The 17,938-nt window shown below is 46.0% G+C and overlaps 1 protein-coding gene across 15 annotated transcripts in view; it reads left to right on the top strand.

Annotated features, from left to right (window-relative positions):
* The window catches only part of DCTN1-p150 (dynactin subunit 1), a 398,222-nt gene that overhangs the window by 325,539 nt on the left and 54,745 nt on the right, over nucleotides 1-17,938 (top strand). For all 15 annotated transcript variants that reach the window (XM_069328813.1, XM_069328823.1, XM_069328818.1 and 12 more), the window contains 2 exons: nucleotides 65-250; nucleotides 1,022-1,265. In XM_069328813.1, the coding sequence (XP_069184914.1) occupies nucleotides 65-250; nucleotides 1,022-1,265 (430 nt within the window). The remainder of the gene's footprint in view (nucleotides 1-64; nucleotides 251-1,021; nucleotides 1,266-17,938) is intronic.

Below are 17,938 nucleotides of genomic sequence, written 5' to 3'. Positions count from 1 at the left end.
TTAAGTTCTATGAATTTGCAAAGAAGTCATTGAAAGTTATTAACTGTTATGTTACCCTGTATAGCTGGATGAGAACATTCCTACCGATGCTCTTGAGAAGACAGTCTCGTACTTCTCCTCAATGTACCCGGCTCATCTTGCCTCAGAGAAAATGGACCAAACCCTCTACCTCAGTGATGTTGCCAGAGTGTTGTCATCTGCCACTGATGCCACTTCCACCTTCAGTGCCACTATCATCACTGTTCTTCATGTGAGTTCTTCCTGTGAGTCACAGGTGGGGTAGGGAAAAGGAGGGCAGCTGATTGATTACCAGAATATTGGGTTATGTATTCTGTTGGTAATAAGTGTACTGTATTTGCCCAAGTTCATGGTTATAAAATGCAGTGTGAATTTTGAACAGAATCCATGCAAGAAGACTCCGATGCTATAGCATACCCTAAAGTTATGCCATCACTCTAAAACTAGAATAAATTACTTTCTTAACTAAACATATGAATTAAATTAGCTCTCTTTTTTTTTTAACTGTTATGTTCCTAACAAGCTGCAAGCTAAGAGTAGATATCATACATAAGGCTAGAAACTCAATATTTTTTAATATCATATTTGTTTCTACTAGGAATGAACTTTACTTACTGCTAAGTTGTAAAAATGTTAGTAACAGAATGAAGTTTGTCTGTCATCCAATTGTGTGGCAGAGCCTTCACATGTTCGGTTGACTGGATTTGTTGCATATATATATATATATATATATGTGTTGAGTGAACATGTTCTAAATGCATATCCACCTTGGAGTAAGTGATGACTAATCAAGTGATGTTCTAGAGAATGGCACATCCCAGCATGAGGCTGTTAGTGGCATGTTGTTTTGACGAATATTTGTAATATTGTACTTGAGTTCCATGGGGACTGAGATTGCCTCCTTGACAATAAAATAAATCTAGTAAAAAAAAAAATAAAAAATTTGTACCATTAAATTATTAAAGTTTGTATTGTGTAACACACATTAATGTATATTCTACAGCCTCAGCATGAAACTTGTGAGGTAGCAATGTTATGTAAAGATATCAGTGCTGCCAGTAAAGAAATCCAGGGAGCTGTGCGTAGGATCCGCCGACGCATGCCGCAGGATGGCTCTGTTGGCCCTCTCAGCTTCCCTCAGGATATCCAGGATGCTCTCACTGGAGCTGTTATGCAAATGAACAATTCATCAAGAGCCTTGAAACATGTGATGAAGGCATGCTTACAACAGGCTTCCTTACTATCGGGTAAATTGTTATTTAATTCGTGTATTTATTTTAATTCATTCATTGCTACGAATGAACCTCATTGTATTCAGTTTTCATCAGGCCATTTTGCATTTCTGTTTGTTGAGTTAGCACTGTAAAAGTCATCATACATCTAGAATTTGTTTTAAGGATTAAAACACCAGTGACATGCAATAGTTTATGCAACACAAGATAAAAATGTCACCTATAGGTGATGTCGCTGGCAATGTTGAGAAATTCAGTTGACGGGAAAATTAATTTTGTCTCATAATGGTGATGGTAATTTCATAAAAATAAATGAGAAAAGTTATGAAACATTGTTGCCATTAAAAAATACTAAAAGCTGCTTATCCTTTTTATATGTAATTACCTAAGTGTAGTTACAGGATGAGAGCTACTCTTGTGGTGTCCTGTCTTCCCAGCTCTCTTTGTCATATAATGCTCTGAAACTACTGATGGTTTTGGCTTCCATCACCTTCTCACTTAACTTGTTCCAACCGTCTACCACTGTTTGTGAAAGTGAATTTTCTTATATTTTCTGTGGGGAGCCCCTACGACTCCCTGGAGCTTATCGGGCTAATGTATGTTATATTAGACCGGGACATTAGCTAAAGGGTTCAGACCTACCAGGGACCAGCGCCAGAACCTGGCCCCTTCAGAGAGGTTTCAGGGAGCAGTGGCCCTGGAAAACCCCTTTGTGGTTGGGGTTTTCCTTATCTGCCATCGACCCTGGTTAGGCACCCAGAATGGTAAGCATAACAAAACAAACCCCACATGGTAAAACACTAAAACAAAAAAATGAACAGAGAGGTAGAAACTCCCTACAATCCCAAGAAAACAAGCAAACAAGCAAACATCACACTTTACTGCCGCGCCGATCGTCTGCGCAGCCCTCCCCGCCCCGAGAGGGGAAGGGAGGAGCCCCGGACCTACCGCGGCGGCTGCCAAGCTTCAGTTCGTAAGCTAATGTCAACCGGGATAGATGCTTCTCTGGCCTCAGTTTCCTAGGCGGTGTTTGCCTTGTGTGGCGTTTAGTGCTGTGTGATTGTGTTGTGCGGTGGCCAGGAGTACCTCATCAGTGCCGGGGCTGCATGAACTTAGTGGCTGACTTCCCTAAGCGCCCTGTGAGTACTGCCCTTGCGTAACAGGGTTATCTTCCCTGAGGCATTCGGGAACCATTCCCGTAAAGGTTCTTGCTGCTCGGCATTTGCCTCGCCCGTGGGGCCAGCTGGGGCTTGGGGCCCTTGTTTAGCCCTGGGTAGGGATTGGTATTGTGCTGGTCAGGGCGTCAAGGTGTTGCACAGCCTGCCACCTAAGCAGCGACCGGTTCCTGTTGCCTCTGGAGACGGTGTACTTTTGCGGGGTTTTTCTTTTGTTTTTATTTTCATGCCTGGTGAGGGTCTGCCCAGTGTGGCTATAGTTCCACTGGTAGTGTTTGGCAGCCCTCTGCTAGGCCCCCACGATTATACAAGTTGCAGGGGTTTTCAGTGCTATCCTCTACTCTCTTGTTATGTTTGGGTTTCTAACCGGTTAGCAACACCTTGCCCGGGCTTCCTGTAGCAGTCAGCCTACGGGCCCTGGAAACCCCTGTCTGGGCTCGGTGGACCATTGAATGTGTCGTCCGGGTTCCAACCCATCTTGTACGGGATCGTTAGTTGCTGTGCCCTTGTCTCCGGATGACAGTCACCACTTTTACCTCCGTCATGCTGCCTGTTGGGTCACTGACACCTTGACCCGGAGTCTTGCGAGAGATTCTCTGCTTGTTCTCCAGTACTCTCTTGATGTTATTACTGTTCAGAGTACAGGCAGCATCCGTGTAGCATCAACCAGCATCAGAGGCCCCGGGGCCTCTGTTGCTGGTTCCCGGGGCTGTAGGGGATGCCTACTAGCAGTTCTGGGGCGGTTTGCCCCTGCCTGGGTTTTCTGCTTTTGGGCGGAGTTTTTCGCCCATCCAGTCTACTTGCTTCCCACTTTTGCTGGCGTGTTTTCGTATCTTAGTGTCGGTCACAGCCCTCTGTCTGGCAGCCATTTTCGTCTGCCGGTTTCCCGGTGTGGCTACCAGGGCGGCATTGCGGTTTGTTTACATGCGCCTGGGTGTGCGAGCGAGCTTCTTGGGTGAGTTTTCACCTTTTTTTCAGGGGTTTTATTCTCCTATTGTCGTTTCTTTGCTTTTCTGGTGTTTTCTGCCTGTTTCCTGTTCCTCTGGGAACATTTGGGTGTTGATTTTACACCGGGTTTCCCTTTTTGTCTGTTTTGGGTCTGGGGCCCTTGGGTTTGGGCTCAGTGTCCCTGGCTGTTATGCTTGCTCCCACACCTTGTCCCTCGGTTTTCGGTCTGTTATGACCGTTTCCCTGGGGGTTCTGTCTGGGGGCTGTGCTTTGCCTTCTGTGGTGTTCTTCGCCGGCAAATGTGGTGGTTTGGGCTCCACCTGGTTCGATTCTGGGTTCCTTTGGGTTTTTTGGTTTCGTTCCGGAGGTTTCTTCCTCTTGGACTCCCTTTGTGGGTTTAGGGGGGCTTTGTTTCCTCGTGTGACCCGGTTCTGCCTTCTGGAGTTCCGGGGTCTTCCTGGCTTGCAGACTGATCTTTTTGGGTCTTGGCACATGTTGTGGTTGTGCTGGGACTTTGAGGTTTTGTTGTCGAGGTGGGCCTTTTGATGCAGTTTTTGTGCCTTCTTTGCCTGGCCGGCATGGTGCCAGGCATCAGGTAGGTACCAGGTACCAGGTAGGTGCTCTCTGCCCACTGGTCGGCGACTAGTAATTTTCTTTTAAAATGTATGTGTGTGTGTACATGTGTACGCTGTGTACTCACCTAGATGTGTTTGCGGGGGTTGAGCTCTGGCTCTTTGGTCCCGCCTCTCAATCGTCAATCAACAGGTGTACAGATTCCTGAGCCTATTGGGTTCTATCATATCTACACTTGAAACTGTGTATGGAGTCAGCCTCCACCACATCACTTCCTAATGCATTCCATTTGTCAACCACTCTGACACTAAAAAGTTCTTTCTAATATCTCTGTGGCTCATTTGGGCACTCAGTTTCCACCTGTGTCCCCTTGTGCGTGTTCCCCTTGTGTTAAATAGACTGTCTTTATCTACCCTATCAATTTCCTTCAGAATCTTGAATGTGGTGATCATGTCCCCCCTAACTCTTCTGTCTTCCAGCGAAGTGAGGTTTAATTCCCGTAGTCTCTCCTCGTAGCTCATACCTCTCAGCTCGGGTACTAGTCTGGTGGCAAACCTTTTTGAACCTTTTCCAGTTTAGTCTTATCCTTGACTAGATATGGACTCCATGCTGGGGCTGCATACTCCAGGATTAGCCTGACATATGTGATATACAAAGTTCTGAATGATTCTTTACACAAGTTTCTGAATGCCGTTCGTATGTTGGCCAGCCTGGCATATGCCGCTGATGTTATCCGCTTGATATGTGCTGCAGGAGACAGGTCTGGCGTGATATCAACCCCCAAGTCTTTTTCCTTCTCTGACTTCTGAAGAATTTCCTCTCCCAGATGATACCTTGTATCTGGCCTCCTGCTCCCTACACCTATCTTTATTACATTACATTTGGTTGGGTTAAACTCTAACAACCATTTGTTCGACCATTCCTTCAGCTTGTCTAGGTCTTCTTGAAGCCTCAAACAGTCCTCTTCTGTTTTAATCCTTCTCATAATTTTAGCATCGTCCGCAAACATTGAGAGAAATGAATCGATACCCTCCGGGAGATCATTTACATATATCAGAAACAAAATAGGACCGAGTACAGAGCCCTGTGGGACTCCACTGGTGACTTCACGCCAATCGGAGGTCTCACCCCTCACCGTAACTCTCTGCTTCCTATTGCTTAGATACTCCCTTATCCACTGGAGCAACTTACCAGCTACACCTGCCTGTCTCTCCAGCTTATGTACCAGCCTCTTATGCGGTACTGTGTCAAAGGCTTTCCAACAATCCAAGAAAATGCAGTCCACCCAGCCCTCTCTTTCTTGCTTAATCTTTGTCACCTGATCGTAGCATTCTATCAAGCCTGTAAGGCAAGATTTACCCTCCCTGAACCCATGTTGGCGTTTTGTCACGAAGTCCCTTCTCTCCAGATGTTACCAGGTTTTTTCTCACGATCTTCTCCATCACCTTGCATGGTATACAAGTCAAGGACACTGACCTGTAGTTCAGTGCCTCTTGCCTGTCGCCCTTTTTGTATATTGGGACCACATTCGCCGTCTTCCATATTTCTGGTAGGTCTCCCGTCTCCAGTGACTTACTATACACTATTGAGAGTGGCAAGCAAAGTGCCTCTGCACACTCTTTCAGTATCCATGGTGAGATCCCATCTGGACCAACAGCCTTTCAAACATCCAGATCCAGCAGGTGTCTCTTGACCTCCTCTCTCGTAATTTCGAACTCTTCCAAGGCCACCTGGTTTACCTCCCTTTCTCCTAGCACAGTGACCTCACCTTGTTCTATTGTGAAGACCTCCTGGAACCTCTTGTTGAGTTCTTCACACACCTCTCTGTCATTCTCAGTATACCCGTCCTCGCCTGTTCGAAGTTTCAATACCTGTTCTTTCGCTGTTGTTTTCCTTCTGATGTGACTGTGGAGTAGCTTTGGTTCGGTCTTGGCTTTGTTTGCTATATCATTTTCAAAACTTTTATCTGCTTCTCTTCTGCTTGTGTGTGTGTGCACATGTGTATACACATGTGTGTGTACCATACCTTGTGTGTATGTGTATATGTATATGTATGTGTATATACATAATGTGTATATGTGTTTGTTCTGAAGGAACAAACACATTTGTTTGGAAGGGGTTCTGTTCTGTTTTGGAAGGAAGTTTGTTTGGAAGGGGTTCTGTTCCCTTCTCTGTTGACGGGGCGCTGGGGGAGCAGCTTGCTCTGTTGACTCTCGCATGGTCCGGCTTTTGGTGGGCGCCTTTGGTTGTCGTCCGGCCTCTGGTGGCGTCGGTGGACGGCTTCTTCCCCTTTGGGGGGGGTTCAGAGCTGGCGGGGTGGGCTTCTTCCCCTGCTCTTCGTCATGTCATCTTAGTGGGTGTGTTGGACATGGTCGATCCGCCCCATCCTTCTGGGGTTCCCGTCTGCTCTTTGCAGTCATGGGGCTTTCGCGACTGCGGTTCTTCTGGACTTCTTCAGTCTGCGCCCTGGATTCTATGCCCTCCTTGGAAGACTGTTGTCTCCTGTCCGGCTTCTGTTGGGGCCGGATGCCTGGATGGTGGCCCTGGACCTCCAGGTCACTTCTTGGCATGTTCCTCTCCAGTTTTCTGGGACTGGCACAGTTGGTGGTGGGGCTTCAGGCTTGCTGGTTTTGTTGCCTTCCCTACTTTGTAATTGGCACTTGGTGTATTTTTTGCATCTTTACCAGATCTTAGTGCCCTGTCTGAATCTGCTTGAGATTTGGTGTCTGGCCTACCTCGATGACTGGCTGGTGTGGGTTCCCAGTCAGTCCACTTGTCTGCTCGCAAGGGGTGTGGTTCTTTCCAGATCGCCGGGTTTGGTTTCCTGGTGATCTGGAGGCCATTCCATCTGTTTCGTCCCGGGTTCGGACCTGGGCCTTGTTTAGGGCTATTGGGCCACTCATTGTCTTTCCCTCCAGAAGTGTTACTGCGGCTGTGGTCCCACCTTCGGCTGTACATGAGGGGGTCCCGGATTGCTCGGCAGTTGCCTGAGCAGTTGTGCGGGAGTCTGAACTTCGACGTGCTGGTCTGCCCGCGGGGTCGGGTTTGGTTTCGGCGTCTGTTTGGTTTTTTCAGAGACTCCCCTTCCGCCTCTTGCATTCGTTGGGTTCGTTCCTCCAGAGATATTGTGTTGGTACTGCATCACCAGCTTCCTCTTTGGGGTTTTCGGGGTTCCGTGCCTTGGCACATCCCCGAGCCTTCACTCGATGTGTTCACGGACGGGTCATCTCTCGGCTGGGGCTTTGTGACCAGTTCTCACCTGGTTGATACCTGGTTGATACCTGGTTGATGGGGTTCTGGGAGTTCTTCTACTCCCCAAGCCCGGCCCGAGGCCAGGGTTGACTTGTGAGAGTTTGGTCCACTAGGCTGTTGCTTGGAGCGGCCCGCAGGCCCACATACCCACCACAGCCCGGTTGGTCCGACACTCGTTGGAGGAATAAATCTAGTTTCCTCTTGAAAATGTCCACGGTTGTTCCGGCAATATTTCTTATGCTTGCTGGGAGGACGTTGAACAACCGCGGACCTCTGATGTTTATACAGTGTTCTCTGATTGTGCCTATGGCACCTCTGCTCTTCACTGGTTCTATTCTACATTTTCTTCCATATCGTTCACTCCAGTACGTTGTTATTTTTCTGTGTAGATTTGGTACTTGGCCCTCCAGTATCTTCCAGGTGTATATTATTTGATATCTCTCGTCTTCTTTCTAGTGAGTACATTTGAAGGGCTTTGAGACGATCCCAATAATTTAGGTGCTTTATTGCGTCTATGCGTGCCGTATATGTTCTCTGTATTCCCTCTATTTCAGCAATCTCTCCTGCTCTGAAGGGGGAAGTGAGTACTGAGCAGTACTCAAGACGGGACAACACAAGTGCCTTGAAGAGTACAACCATTGTGATGGGATCCCTGGATTTGAAAGTTCTCGTAATCCATCCTATCATTTTTCTGGCTGTCGCAATATTTGCTTGGTTATGCTCCTTAAACGTTAGGTCGTCAGACATTATTATTTCCAAATCCTTTACATGCTGTTTTCCTACTATGGGTACATTTGATTGTGTTTTGTACTCTGTATAATGTTTAAGGTCCTCATTTTTACCGTACCCAATTACCTGGAATTTATCACTGTTAAACATCATGTTATTTTCTGATGCCCAGTCGAAAACTTTATTAATATCAGCTTGAAGTTTTTCAATGTCTTCAGCCGAGGTAATTTTCATACTGATTTTTGTGTCATCTGCAAAGGATGATACGAAGCTGTGACTTGTATTTTTGTCTATATCTGATATGAGAATAAGGAAAAGCAGCGGTGCAAGGACTGTACCCTGAGGTACAGAGCTTTTAACTGCACTTGGACTAGATTTTATATGGTTGACCGTTACTCGCTGAGTCCTGTTTGACAGAAAACTGAGTATCCAGCGTCCTACTTTACCGGTTATTCCCATTGACTTCATTTTGTGTGCTATCACGCCATGGTCACATTTATCGAAAGCCTTTGCGAAGTCAGTGTATATCACATCAGCATTCTGTTTTTCTTCTAATGCCTAAGTGACTTTGTCGTAGTGCTCAAGTAGCTGTGAGAGGCACGATCTTCCCGCTCGAAATCCATGTTGGCCTGGGTTGTGAAGGTCATTGGTCTCCATGAATTTGGTGACCTGACTCCTAATCACTCTCTCAAATACTTTTATGATGTGCGATGTTAGTGCAACTGGTCTATAATTCTTTGCCAATGCTTTGCTCCCTCCCTTGTGTAGAGGGGCTATGTCTGCTACTTTAAGTGCATCTGGTATCTCCCCCGTGTCCAAGCTCTTCCTCCACACTATACTGAGTGCCTGTGCTACCGGCACTTTGCATTTCTTTATAAATATTGAATTCCATGAGTCTGGACCTGGGGCCGAGTGCATGGGCATGTTTTTAATTTCTCTTTCAAAATTTAGTGCGCTCGTGTTTATATCAGTTATATTTACAGGGGTTTGAATATCCCGCATAAAGAAATTGTCTGGATCTTCCACCTTCATGTTGTTTATTGGAGTGCTAAACATGTCCTCATACTGCTTTTTTAGGATTTCACTAATTTCTTTGTCATCCTCCGTGTATGAACCTTCACTTGTACGAATAGGTCCAATACTGGCAGTGGTTTTTGCTTTTGATTTCGCATATGAGAAGAAATATTTTGGATTTCTCTTTATTTCCTGAATTACTTTCTGTTCTAACTGCCTTTCTACAGTTTCATATGAGTGTTTCAATTTCCGCTTGATTTCTTCAATCTCCCTATTTAAATTATTCCTTCTTTGACGGGAAATTCGTGTCTGCATAAGCAGTTCCGTTATTTTTTCCTGCGTTTATAGTGTTGTCTGCGTTCTCTTTCTACGTTAGATCTCTTTCTGGCTTTCCTCAAAGGAACATGTTTCAGACAGACTTGATACGCTTCTGAAGTCAGTTTTTCTATTCCTTCTGTAGGACTTGTATTACTTAGAACAGTTCCCCATGGAATGTTTGTAAGTTCCCTGTTTATTATCTCCCAGTCTATCCTTTTATTATTAAAATTGACCTTACTGAATAGCCCCTCTCGCTTTATCAACGTTTTAGGTCTATTCTGAGTATTGATGGTCGTTTGCACTTCAATGAGCTTGTGATCTGAGTATGTGGTATCTGATATAGTAATGTATCTGATAATGTCTTCATTGTTCGTAAAGACCAGATCTAGAATATTTTCATTTCTCGTTGGCTCCAATGTCTGCTGATTGAGTGAAAATTTGTCACAGAATCTAAGTAGTTCTCTAATCTGTGGTTGGTTAGGTCCTAATAGATTTCCTGGTATAATATTATTGTTTGCTATTTTCCACCTGAGACTAGGCAAGTTGAAGTCACCTAGGAAGATAATATCAGGTATCGGGTTCTCCAAATTATCAAGGCTATTCTCTATTTTGCTTATCTGTTCTGTGAATTCCTCAGCCGTTGCATCTGGCGGTTTGTATATTAGAATAATCACTAAATTTATTTTCTCTATTTTTAATCCCAGTACCTCTACCACCTCATTTGTAACGTTTAGGAGCTCCGAGCATACAAGGTTTTCCCTAATATACAGACCCACTCCTCCATGTAACCTAATTTTCCTATCACACCTGTATAGGTTATATCCTGGAATCCAGATCTCACCATGTCGGCCGAAGATTGTGGAGTCTGTCCGTCCGTCGGGCTCACAGTTTGAGAGTTCGTGGCTGTCTGGTTTCGCTTCGGAGGGTTTGGGTCATTGAGTGCTCTACCATTCAGCTCCGTTCGGACTGTTCTCTGGCGGTTCTTGCCGGAACCACAGGGTTTCTCTTAGGTGTTGACCTTTGGGGTTGGTTCCGTAGTGGCTCATTTGCTGGATTCTCGGGGTTTGGCTAACCGTGAGGTTCATGTCCAGGGTGTGTCCTGCATCCTGGCGGACAGCGGTCTCAGTTCATTCCTCTGTTCGTGGATTGGCCAGTCGTCGCCGACTCGTTTTGTTAGCTCTGTCGGACGTATGGACTCCTGGCCATGGACATCTTCGAGTCTGCGTGGTCTAGGCGTCGCCCATTTTATGTGGCGCCCTTACCCACCTGCGAGGCATTCACGGTGGATGCTTTTCGGCAGGACTGGTCGAGGTGGGGGTACCTGTTCCTCTTCTCCCGGTCCAGATGTTGCTTCGGGTTCTGGCTCGGTTGCAGCTCATTCCCACGAGAGCAGTCCTTATGGTTCCTTGGTGGCCGGCCCAGCCTTATTTTCAGACGCTGCTTGATAGGTATCCAAACCCGGGGCGTTGTCCCGCAGCTCCACCTCTTTCGGCAGGTCGAATCGGTCCTGTATGTGACTTTTTTGGCCTTCTCCTTGGCTCTTCGTGTCTGGTATTTTGACGCGGGTATCACCATCTCTGTGGTGTTCAGGTGGCTTTGTTGACGGTGTCCCACCTGCGAGCTTCGTCTTGGCGACAGTATGACGTTTCGTACGCTTTCTCGTGTTTTGTTTCACCTCCAGCCTGCTCTTGTGTCGCCTGAGCCGTCCTGGTCCTTGATCAGGGTGCCTTCTTATCTTCTCCTCAGTTTGTGGTAGCCCCTTCGGTTCAGGTTTCTGCTCTTTGGTACTGGTGGTAGATTTATACGTGTGCAGCCTTTCTCCGTCCTGGCGACGGTTGAGACTGCTGCTTTCCGGTGGAGTTCTTGGATTATTGATGCTTGATTGGTTTAGCCGGGGGTGCGTCCTGTGTTGTCTATTTGTGCTTTTTGCTGTTGCCTGCATACCGTGTCTGGGGATGCGCTGTGGTTGATTCGGTTCCCCTCATTCCCTGTTTTCAGGGCTTGGGTCTCCCAGGTCGTCCGCAGAGTTTTTCATTCTTCCAGCCTGCGGTCTGTCTTTGGGCCCGTGCTGTTCAGACGTTTGCAGCTTTTGCTGCTGTGTTGGTGACGTCTAGGGCTCATTTTGGGCGCAGGGATTTGAGGGTCGCACAGGTTCTTGGCCGCCCATTCTTTATGCTTGCTGGTGGGCTGTAGGCATTTAAAATGGTCAGCTTATCATCTTGATTCCAGAGCTGCAATGCCATTATGTCAATATCTCGAGGGTTTTCAAATATTAATTCTCTTAACTTCAGGTGTTCTTTCACCAGCACAGCCACTCCTCCCCCCTTCCTAATTTTCCTGTCACGTCTCCAAATTGAGTAGCCCCTTGGGAATACGACCTCATTTAAAATATTTTCTTCAAGTTTCGTCTCAGTTAATGCGAAAATATCTGGGACTTGAGCTAAATTATATCCTTCAACTTCAATTTTTTCAATCTCACTCCATCTATGCTGGTATATACTACTTTCAGGAATATGTTCCCCTTCCCTTAGTTCTTTACACCCCCTTCCTTTAATGATTTTGTTGCTTTGTCTTTATGTACATGTGATCACATGTGTACACTTATTAGTCAGCAAACATGCATACTTTTCGTTTGTTAAAGCTATAGTTTCACTTTCAAAGTACAGTGCATCTTCTTATATTTTTTCTGAAGGGAGCCCCTACGGCTCCCTGGAGCTATCTTCTCCTTGAAATGATTTCTGGGCTTAGCGTCCCCACGATCCAGTCTCGAGCCACAACACGGGCTCGCTGTGTCATGGCCCATTGGTGCCATGACACAGTGGTGGTTGTTGGTTCTCCAGGTGAGATTTTATGGTCTGGTGCCTTGTCAGTCAGGACTCTGGATGCTTATTCATTGCCCTTCGTTCAGTGCCTGGCTCTCTCATGTGCGTTCCGGACCATAATGATGTCTGACCTAAGTGGCAGTTGGATTGGCCCATGTGTTGCATTTCCGCGGTGGTCGCCCGGGTTTGACTTCGGCGGGCGCTGATTTTCATGTTTGACATTTCCCCATTGAGTTGATATCCACATGGCTCAGTGGTACGACACTGCCCTAGCCTGGCCTGGCCTGGCCTAACCTGGCCTAACCTGGCCTGGTCTAGCCTAGCCTGGCCTAGCCTGGCCTAACCACACCTAACCTAGCCTAGCCTGGCCTGGCCTGACCTGACCTAACCTGCCATGCAATTTCCTAGCTTTGACTTTTTGGTTTCCTGAGTTCACACGTTGTTTTCCACAATATTCTTGGGGCATTCCCCGCTTTTGCCTTGGGCCGCCATTGTGGGGGCGCAGAGCATGGGTTGGCCCGATAGTCATTCTGGTCGGATTTTTACTTGGAGTTCACCCGTATGTCCATTCCATATACACATCTGTATGCCTCATATATGTACGGCGTGTATATACACCTTTTGAACCCTTCCCTTCCTCCTATGGTTTGGATGCCATGTTTCCTGTTCTCGGGGTCTGGGTTTTGGTGCTCCTGTCATGTTTGCTTCTCTCATTAGCACTTGAGTTGGGCGAATGTCTCGTCTTTTCCTCACTCCTAGTCTGTGTATATGGTTCATGGTCCTTCTGTTGCCAATTGTTTCTGCTCTTATTCCTGGCTTTCAGTACTTGGACTGTCTTTCGGGTCTTTTCATTGCCTTTTATGTCTTCATACCTCTCCCCTACAGCTTGTTGTTTATCTTGGTACTTGCATATTTGGCTATTCTCATGCTTGTGCTAGGTTGTAATGTCTTCTTGTTCCTGTTGTAGAACGGGCCCGGTGTTCCGGTATAACTTTGAGTTCTTCCTCTTCTCTTTGTCTGTCGCTACTATCTTCTGTGTTGCGATGTCTGCTGGTGTATATATAGCTTTCCGATCACCCAGTCCTGCCCCTATCGTTCCTTTTTGTTGGGGCCGGGGTCGCTTGGCATCTGGCCTTGGCACTGGCTTTTTCCTTGTTGCTTTTCGGACTGTACATCTTTGTTTTTGTACAGTACATGTCTGTTCTCCTTCCTTCCTCAGCGACATGTACTTTGTTCTACCCTGCTGGGGCTGGTGGTGCTCTCCTGCGGGTTACAATGTCACTGTCTTTTGCTTCACGTCTCGGGTTACGGCCCCTGGTGCTCGATTCCTTGTTGGCCTTTGCCAGGGTCTTAGCTCTTAGACTTTTTGCTGCCCTGTTTGCAGAGTTTGCGGTTGGCAGTTCTGCAAGCTGCGGCTTCTTGTCTTCTGTTGTTGTCAGCCTTATTGTTCCTTCAGTGGTCTTGGGAGGGGGGGGGGGGTTGTGCCTCCCAGACGGGTCATGTCTGCTTGGCCGGGTTGGTTCCTGGTTCCCTGGTGGTCACTCCTTTTGGTTCCTTGACAGCCTTGGTTCTTTTGCGGCTTGCTTGGTGTCCGCACCCGGGGATTTTTCCCATGGCTCCGTCTCTTTTATGTGGTCGGGCCGGTCTGTGGTGCGGCTGGTTCGGTCTTCTCCACGAGTCTTCTGGTCTGATACTTTTGACTCGAGTCTCTCACCATCTGGTTGGTGGTCAGGTGGCTTTTTCTAATGTGTCCCACCTGCATGGTTCGTCTTGATGGCGGTATGGGGTTTTTCTGGCGGTTCTTCTTTTTTTTTGGTCTTTTCGTAGGTGTACTGCTCTCTTTGTTGTCGTGGTCTTGTCCTTCTCTTGTGGTGGTTCAGTGTCGTCTTCTGGCCACATACCGTCGCCCTGTCTCATGTGGCACTGGCAAAGCCACTTCAGATTGCTCCAGTTTTGTTGTTACTTCTGCAGCTTTTGTGGGTTGTCTCGGGCGTTGTTCGCCTCCAGCCTGCTCATGCTTTCCCTGAGCTGTCCTGCTCTGGGGCAGGGTGCCCTTTTCTCTATTTCCTTCGGTTTGTTGTGGCCCCTTCGGTTCCAGAGTGGTCCCTGGGGTTGTTGGTGCTTGGTTATTGGGCCGGGGTGCTTCTTCTTGTGTCCAGTTGTGGCTCACTGTCGTTCTTTGTGCGCCTCGGCCTCTGAGGCTGGGATGCGCTTTGGGTTGATCCGGTTTCCTTTCCCTGTTCTCGGGCTCGGGAACAGGGAAAGACCTGCGGTCTCTCCCCGTGCCCTTGACGTTCATAGGGTTGTTTGCTGCTGTCTTGAGTGGCATGTCTTAGGCTGACATTCAGACACAAGTTGCTTTGGTGGTCGTGCTGGGTCCTGGCTGCGAGCTCTCTCATGTGCATTCCTGGGCCTATTCAGGCCTGTCGCTTTGGGTCGGCTGTTGCAGCCTGCTGTCTCGACTTCGTGTTGTAGTGTGAGCACCGACCGCCTCCCAGATGTTTCCCCTGTTTTCATCTTTGGTGAGGTAGCTCCGGGGAGGTGTAGGGGCACCCTCCAGAAAAACAGGTGTTGAGTGTAATGAAACGCCATTTTTGGCCAACGCCAGAAACAAACGAACAGGTTATATAACCCGGAGGCTCCCCGGCAACCTGCCCTCCTTCTGGTCGGCGGTTTTTCGCGTTTTTGATATCCAGCCTCGGAAGTGGGGTGAGGATCGCCGGCGCGAAGGCCTGCGTCTCCCACTTCCTCCTTCCGGGGAGTGGGGGAGCTGCGCAGACATGTGGCGCAGCTCGTGTGATGTCATGCTTGTTTTCTCGTTTTTCCTTTGGGGAGTTCTATCCACTTGTTTGATGTTTTTTTATTGTTAACCAGAATAGGGGTCTATTTTGTGGTGCTTTACCTTCCTGGGTGCCTGTCCCGGTCGATGGCAGATATAGAATGCTCCAAATCACATGAGCATTTCTATGGGCCATTGCTCCTTGTGCCCCTGTGAGGGGGCCAGGTTCTGGCTCGTGGTCCCCGGTAGGCCTAGAACTCCACCCACATGGACTGATGCAAAATAGTTAGGGTATCCATATCGGCTATGGATAGCTCCGGGAAGCCTCCGGGACTCATCCAAAAAATGGCATTTCATTACATTCAATGCTGGTTTTTTCTTACCAAGTGGAGTTTTTGTTATGCCTACCTTTCTGGGTGCCAACCCCAGTCGATGGCAGACATGGAATGCCCCAACCACATGGGGGTTTCTATAAGCCATTGCTTCCTTTGCCTCTCTGAGGGGGGCCCAAGTTCTGGCTCATGGTCCCCGATATGCTGAACTCCATTGACTGATGCCTCGGTCTAATATATCGCATATGAGCCCGATAGCTCCAGGAAGCCTTTGGGGCTCACCCAGAAAATGGTGTTTCATTACATTCAATGCTGGTTTTTTAAGAATTTTATACTGAACAACCATACCTTGTGATGATTTCAGGTCTTAGCGTCCTTGCGGCCTGGTCCTAGACCAGGCCGCTGCTGGACTGGTCAACAAGGCTCTTGGATGTAGCTGCTCGCAGCCTGACGTATGAATCACAGCCTGGTTGATTAGGTTTCCTTTGGAGGTGTTTATCAAGTTCTCTCTTGAACACTGTGAGGGGTCGGCCAGTTATGTCCCTCATGTGTAGTGGAAGCGTGTTGAACAGGCCTATAACAAAATTATTAGTCTGATTTAAAAAGTTTTAGCTGTAATTCTATATTGTGAGCATATAGCATGATAACACTTATTACATATAACCTTATGAGACATATTAATAATGAATATTGATCCTGAGAAACTTTCCCATTCTTTTGAAACTGTGATATTGTACACTGTTTGGGATATGGTCAAATCATACACAAGATGATTTGACGAAACTTGTTTTCTGTTTGTTTCAATTACATATTGTTAGATTAGGATGTACTGTATTGGCTTAGGTTAGGCTGTATTAGGCTTGGTTAGGTGAGGGTAAGTTGGTTTGGGTTAAGTCAGGTTGGGTTTGGGATTCTGAATGTAGAAAATAAAGAACTATTAGCTGAATATCAAATAAATGGATTTAAACTATTTTACACAGATAGATATATTAGACGAGGAGGGAGAGTAGCCATATGTGTTAGGGAAAATTTGAAATGTAGTCTCAAAGAGGGAATCAAAACTGAGCCACACACAAACTCTTTGGATAGCATTAAACGAAAGAGCAAATAATCTTATAATAGGAGTTATATACAGGCCACCAAACTTAAACAGGATGGAAGCAATGCACCTATGGGATGAAATATCTAGAGCATCTAGGTCTAGCAGTATTTGTGTCATGGATGACTTTAATTTTGTGGAATAAATTGGTTTAACAGAACAGGGAATAACGAAGCAGAAGATTTTGTAGAATTAATTGACGATTGCTTTCTTAGCCATCACATTAAGGAACCAAAAGGAAAATAATATTTTAGATTTAGTGTTAACTAACAGGGAAACACAAATTAATGACATCAAAATAGGGAGTGAGCTAGGGAACTAGTGATCACAAAGAAATCAGATTTAGCATAGAATGGAATAGATCTGTAGGAGAAAATTCTGTTAAAGTGCCAGATTTTCGAAAATATGATTTCAATAGCCTTAAAAAAAATTTGTGGTCAAATAGATTGGAAAGTCTTGGGCATGGAGGGGTGAGCCAGTCTTGGAGCAAGACGTGAACCCAGCGATAGGTGACGTAAAAGGGATTTCGATGTGGATTCAAAATATAACTTATTTAAAAATATTCTAAGCAAAGCACTGGAACGTAGTATACCATACAAATTGAATAGATCAAATACTAATGACCCAAAGTGAATAACAAAGGATCTGAAGAACCTTACAGGTAAAAAGAGAGCGTGGTACAAAAGGATTTAGAATGAGGAAGTCAGTTTAGAATAAGAATTCTTACAACTGGTTAGAAATGTTAAAAAAGAGATAAGGAAAGCAAAAAGAAACTATGAAGTTCGCATAGCAGGGCAAGCAAAGACAAATCCTAAAGGTTTTTTTCAGTTATATCGAACAAAGACTAGGGAAAGTATAGGTCCATTAAAAACTGAGACAATGGATAATGTCATTAACGGATAATGACGAGGAGACGAGTAGTATTTTAATAAATATTTTATATCTGTATTTAATAAAGAGGAACTTAACAATATGCCTTCAGCCGAACAAGTCTATGTGTGTGGAGGACGAGGACAGGTTGACTAGTTTAGCAGTTACTAGGGAGAATGTAATTAAACAAATAGTAAACTAAAACCAAACAAATCCCCAGGGCTGGATGAAGTGTTTGCCAGGGTGCTTAAAGAATGCAAAGAGGAGCTTTGTGAGCCACTGTCTACCATACTTAATAAATCAAGAGAGTCAGGCAGAGTGCCAAAGTCATGGAAGGTTGCTAATGTGGTACCAATTTTTAAGAAAGGAGATAGATCACTTTCGTCAAACTATCGGCCAATTAGCCTAACGTCTGTTGTGGGAAAATTACTTGAATCGATAATTGCAAATACAATTTGTCTTCATCTTGAGAAACATAAATTAATAAATTTGTCGCAAACATAGTTTTACAAATGGTTGTTCATATTTAACAAATTTGCTATCTTTTTATTCCAGCATAGTTGAGGCAGTTGATAGTGGTAAGGATTGTGATGTTGTGTACCTTGACTTTAGCAAAGCTTTTGATACCGTACCACATGAAAGACTGATTAAAAAGATAGAGGCTCATAGTATTGGGGGTGCAATATTAAGTTGGATTAGGGGCATGGCTATTCCAAAGGAAACAGAGAGTTAGTATAAATGGGGTTAAGTCAGAGTGGGATAATGCTGTAAGTGGAG

Source organism: Procambarus clarkii, chromosome 22 (genome assembly GCF_040958095.1).
Source record: "Procambarus clarkii isolate CNS0578487 chromosome 22, FALCON_Pclarkii_2.0, whole genome shotgun sequence".
NCBI lineage: Eukaryota > Metazoa > Arthropoda > Malacostraca > Decapoda > Cambaridae > Procambarus > Procambarus clarkii.
This window is presented reverse-complemented; position numbering and strand designations above follow the sequence as displayed.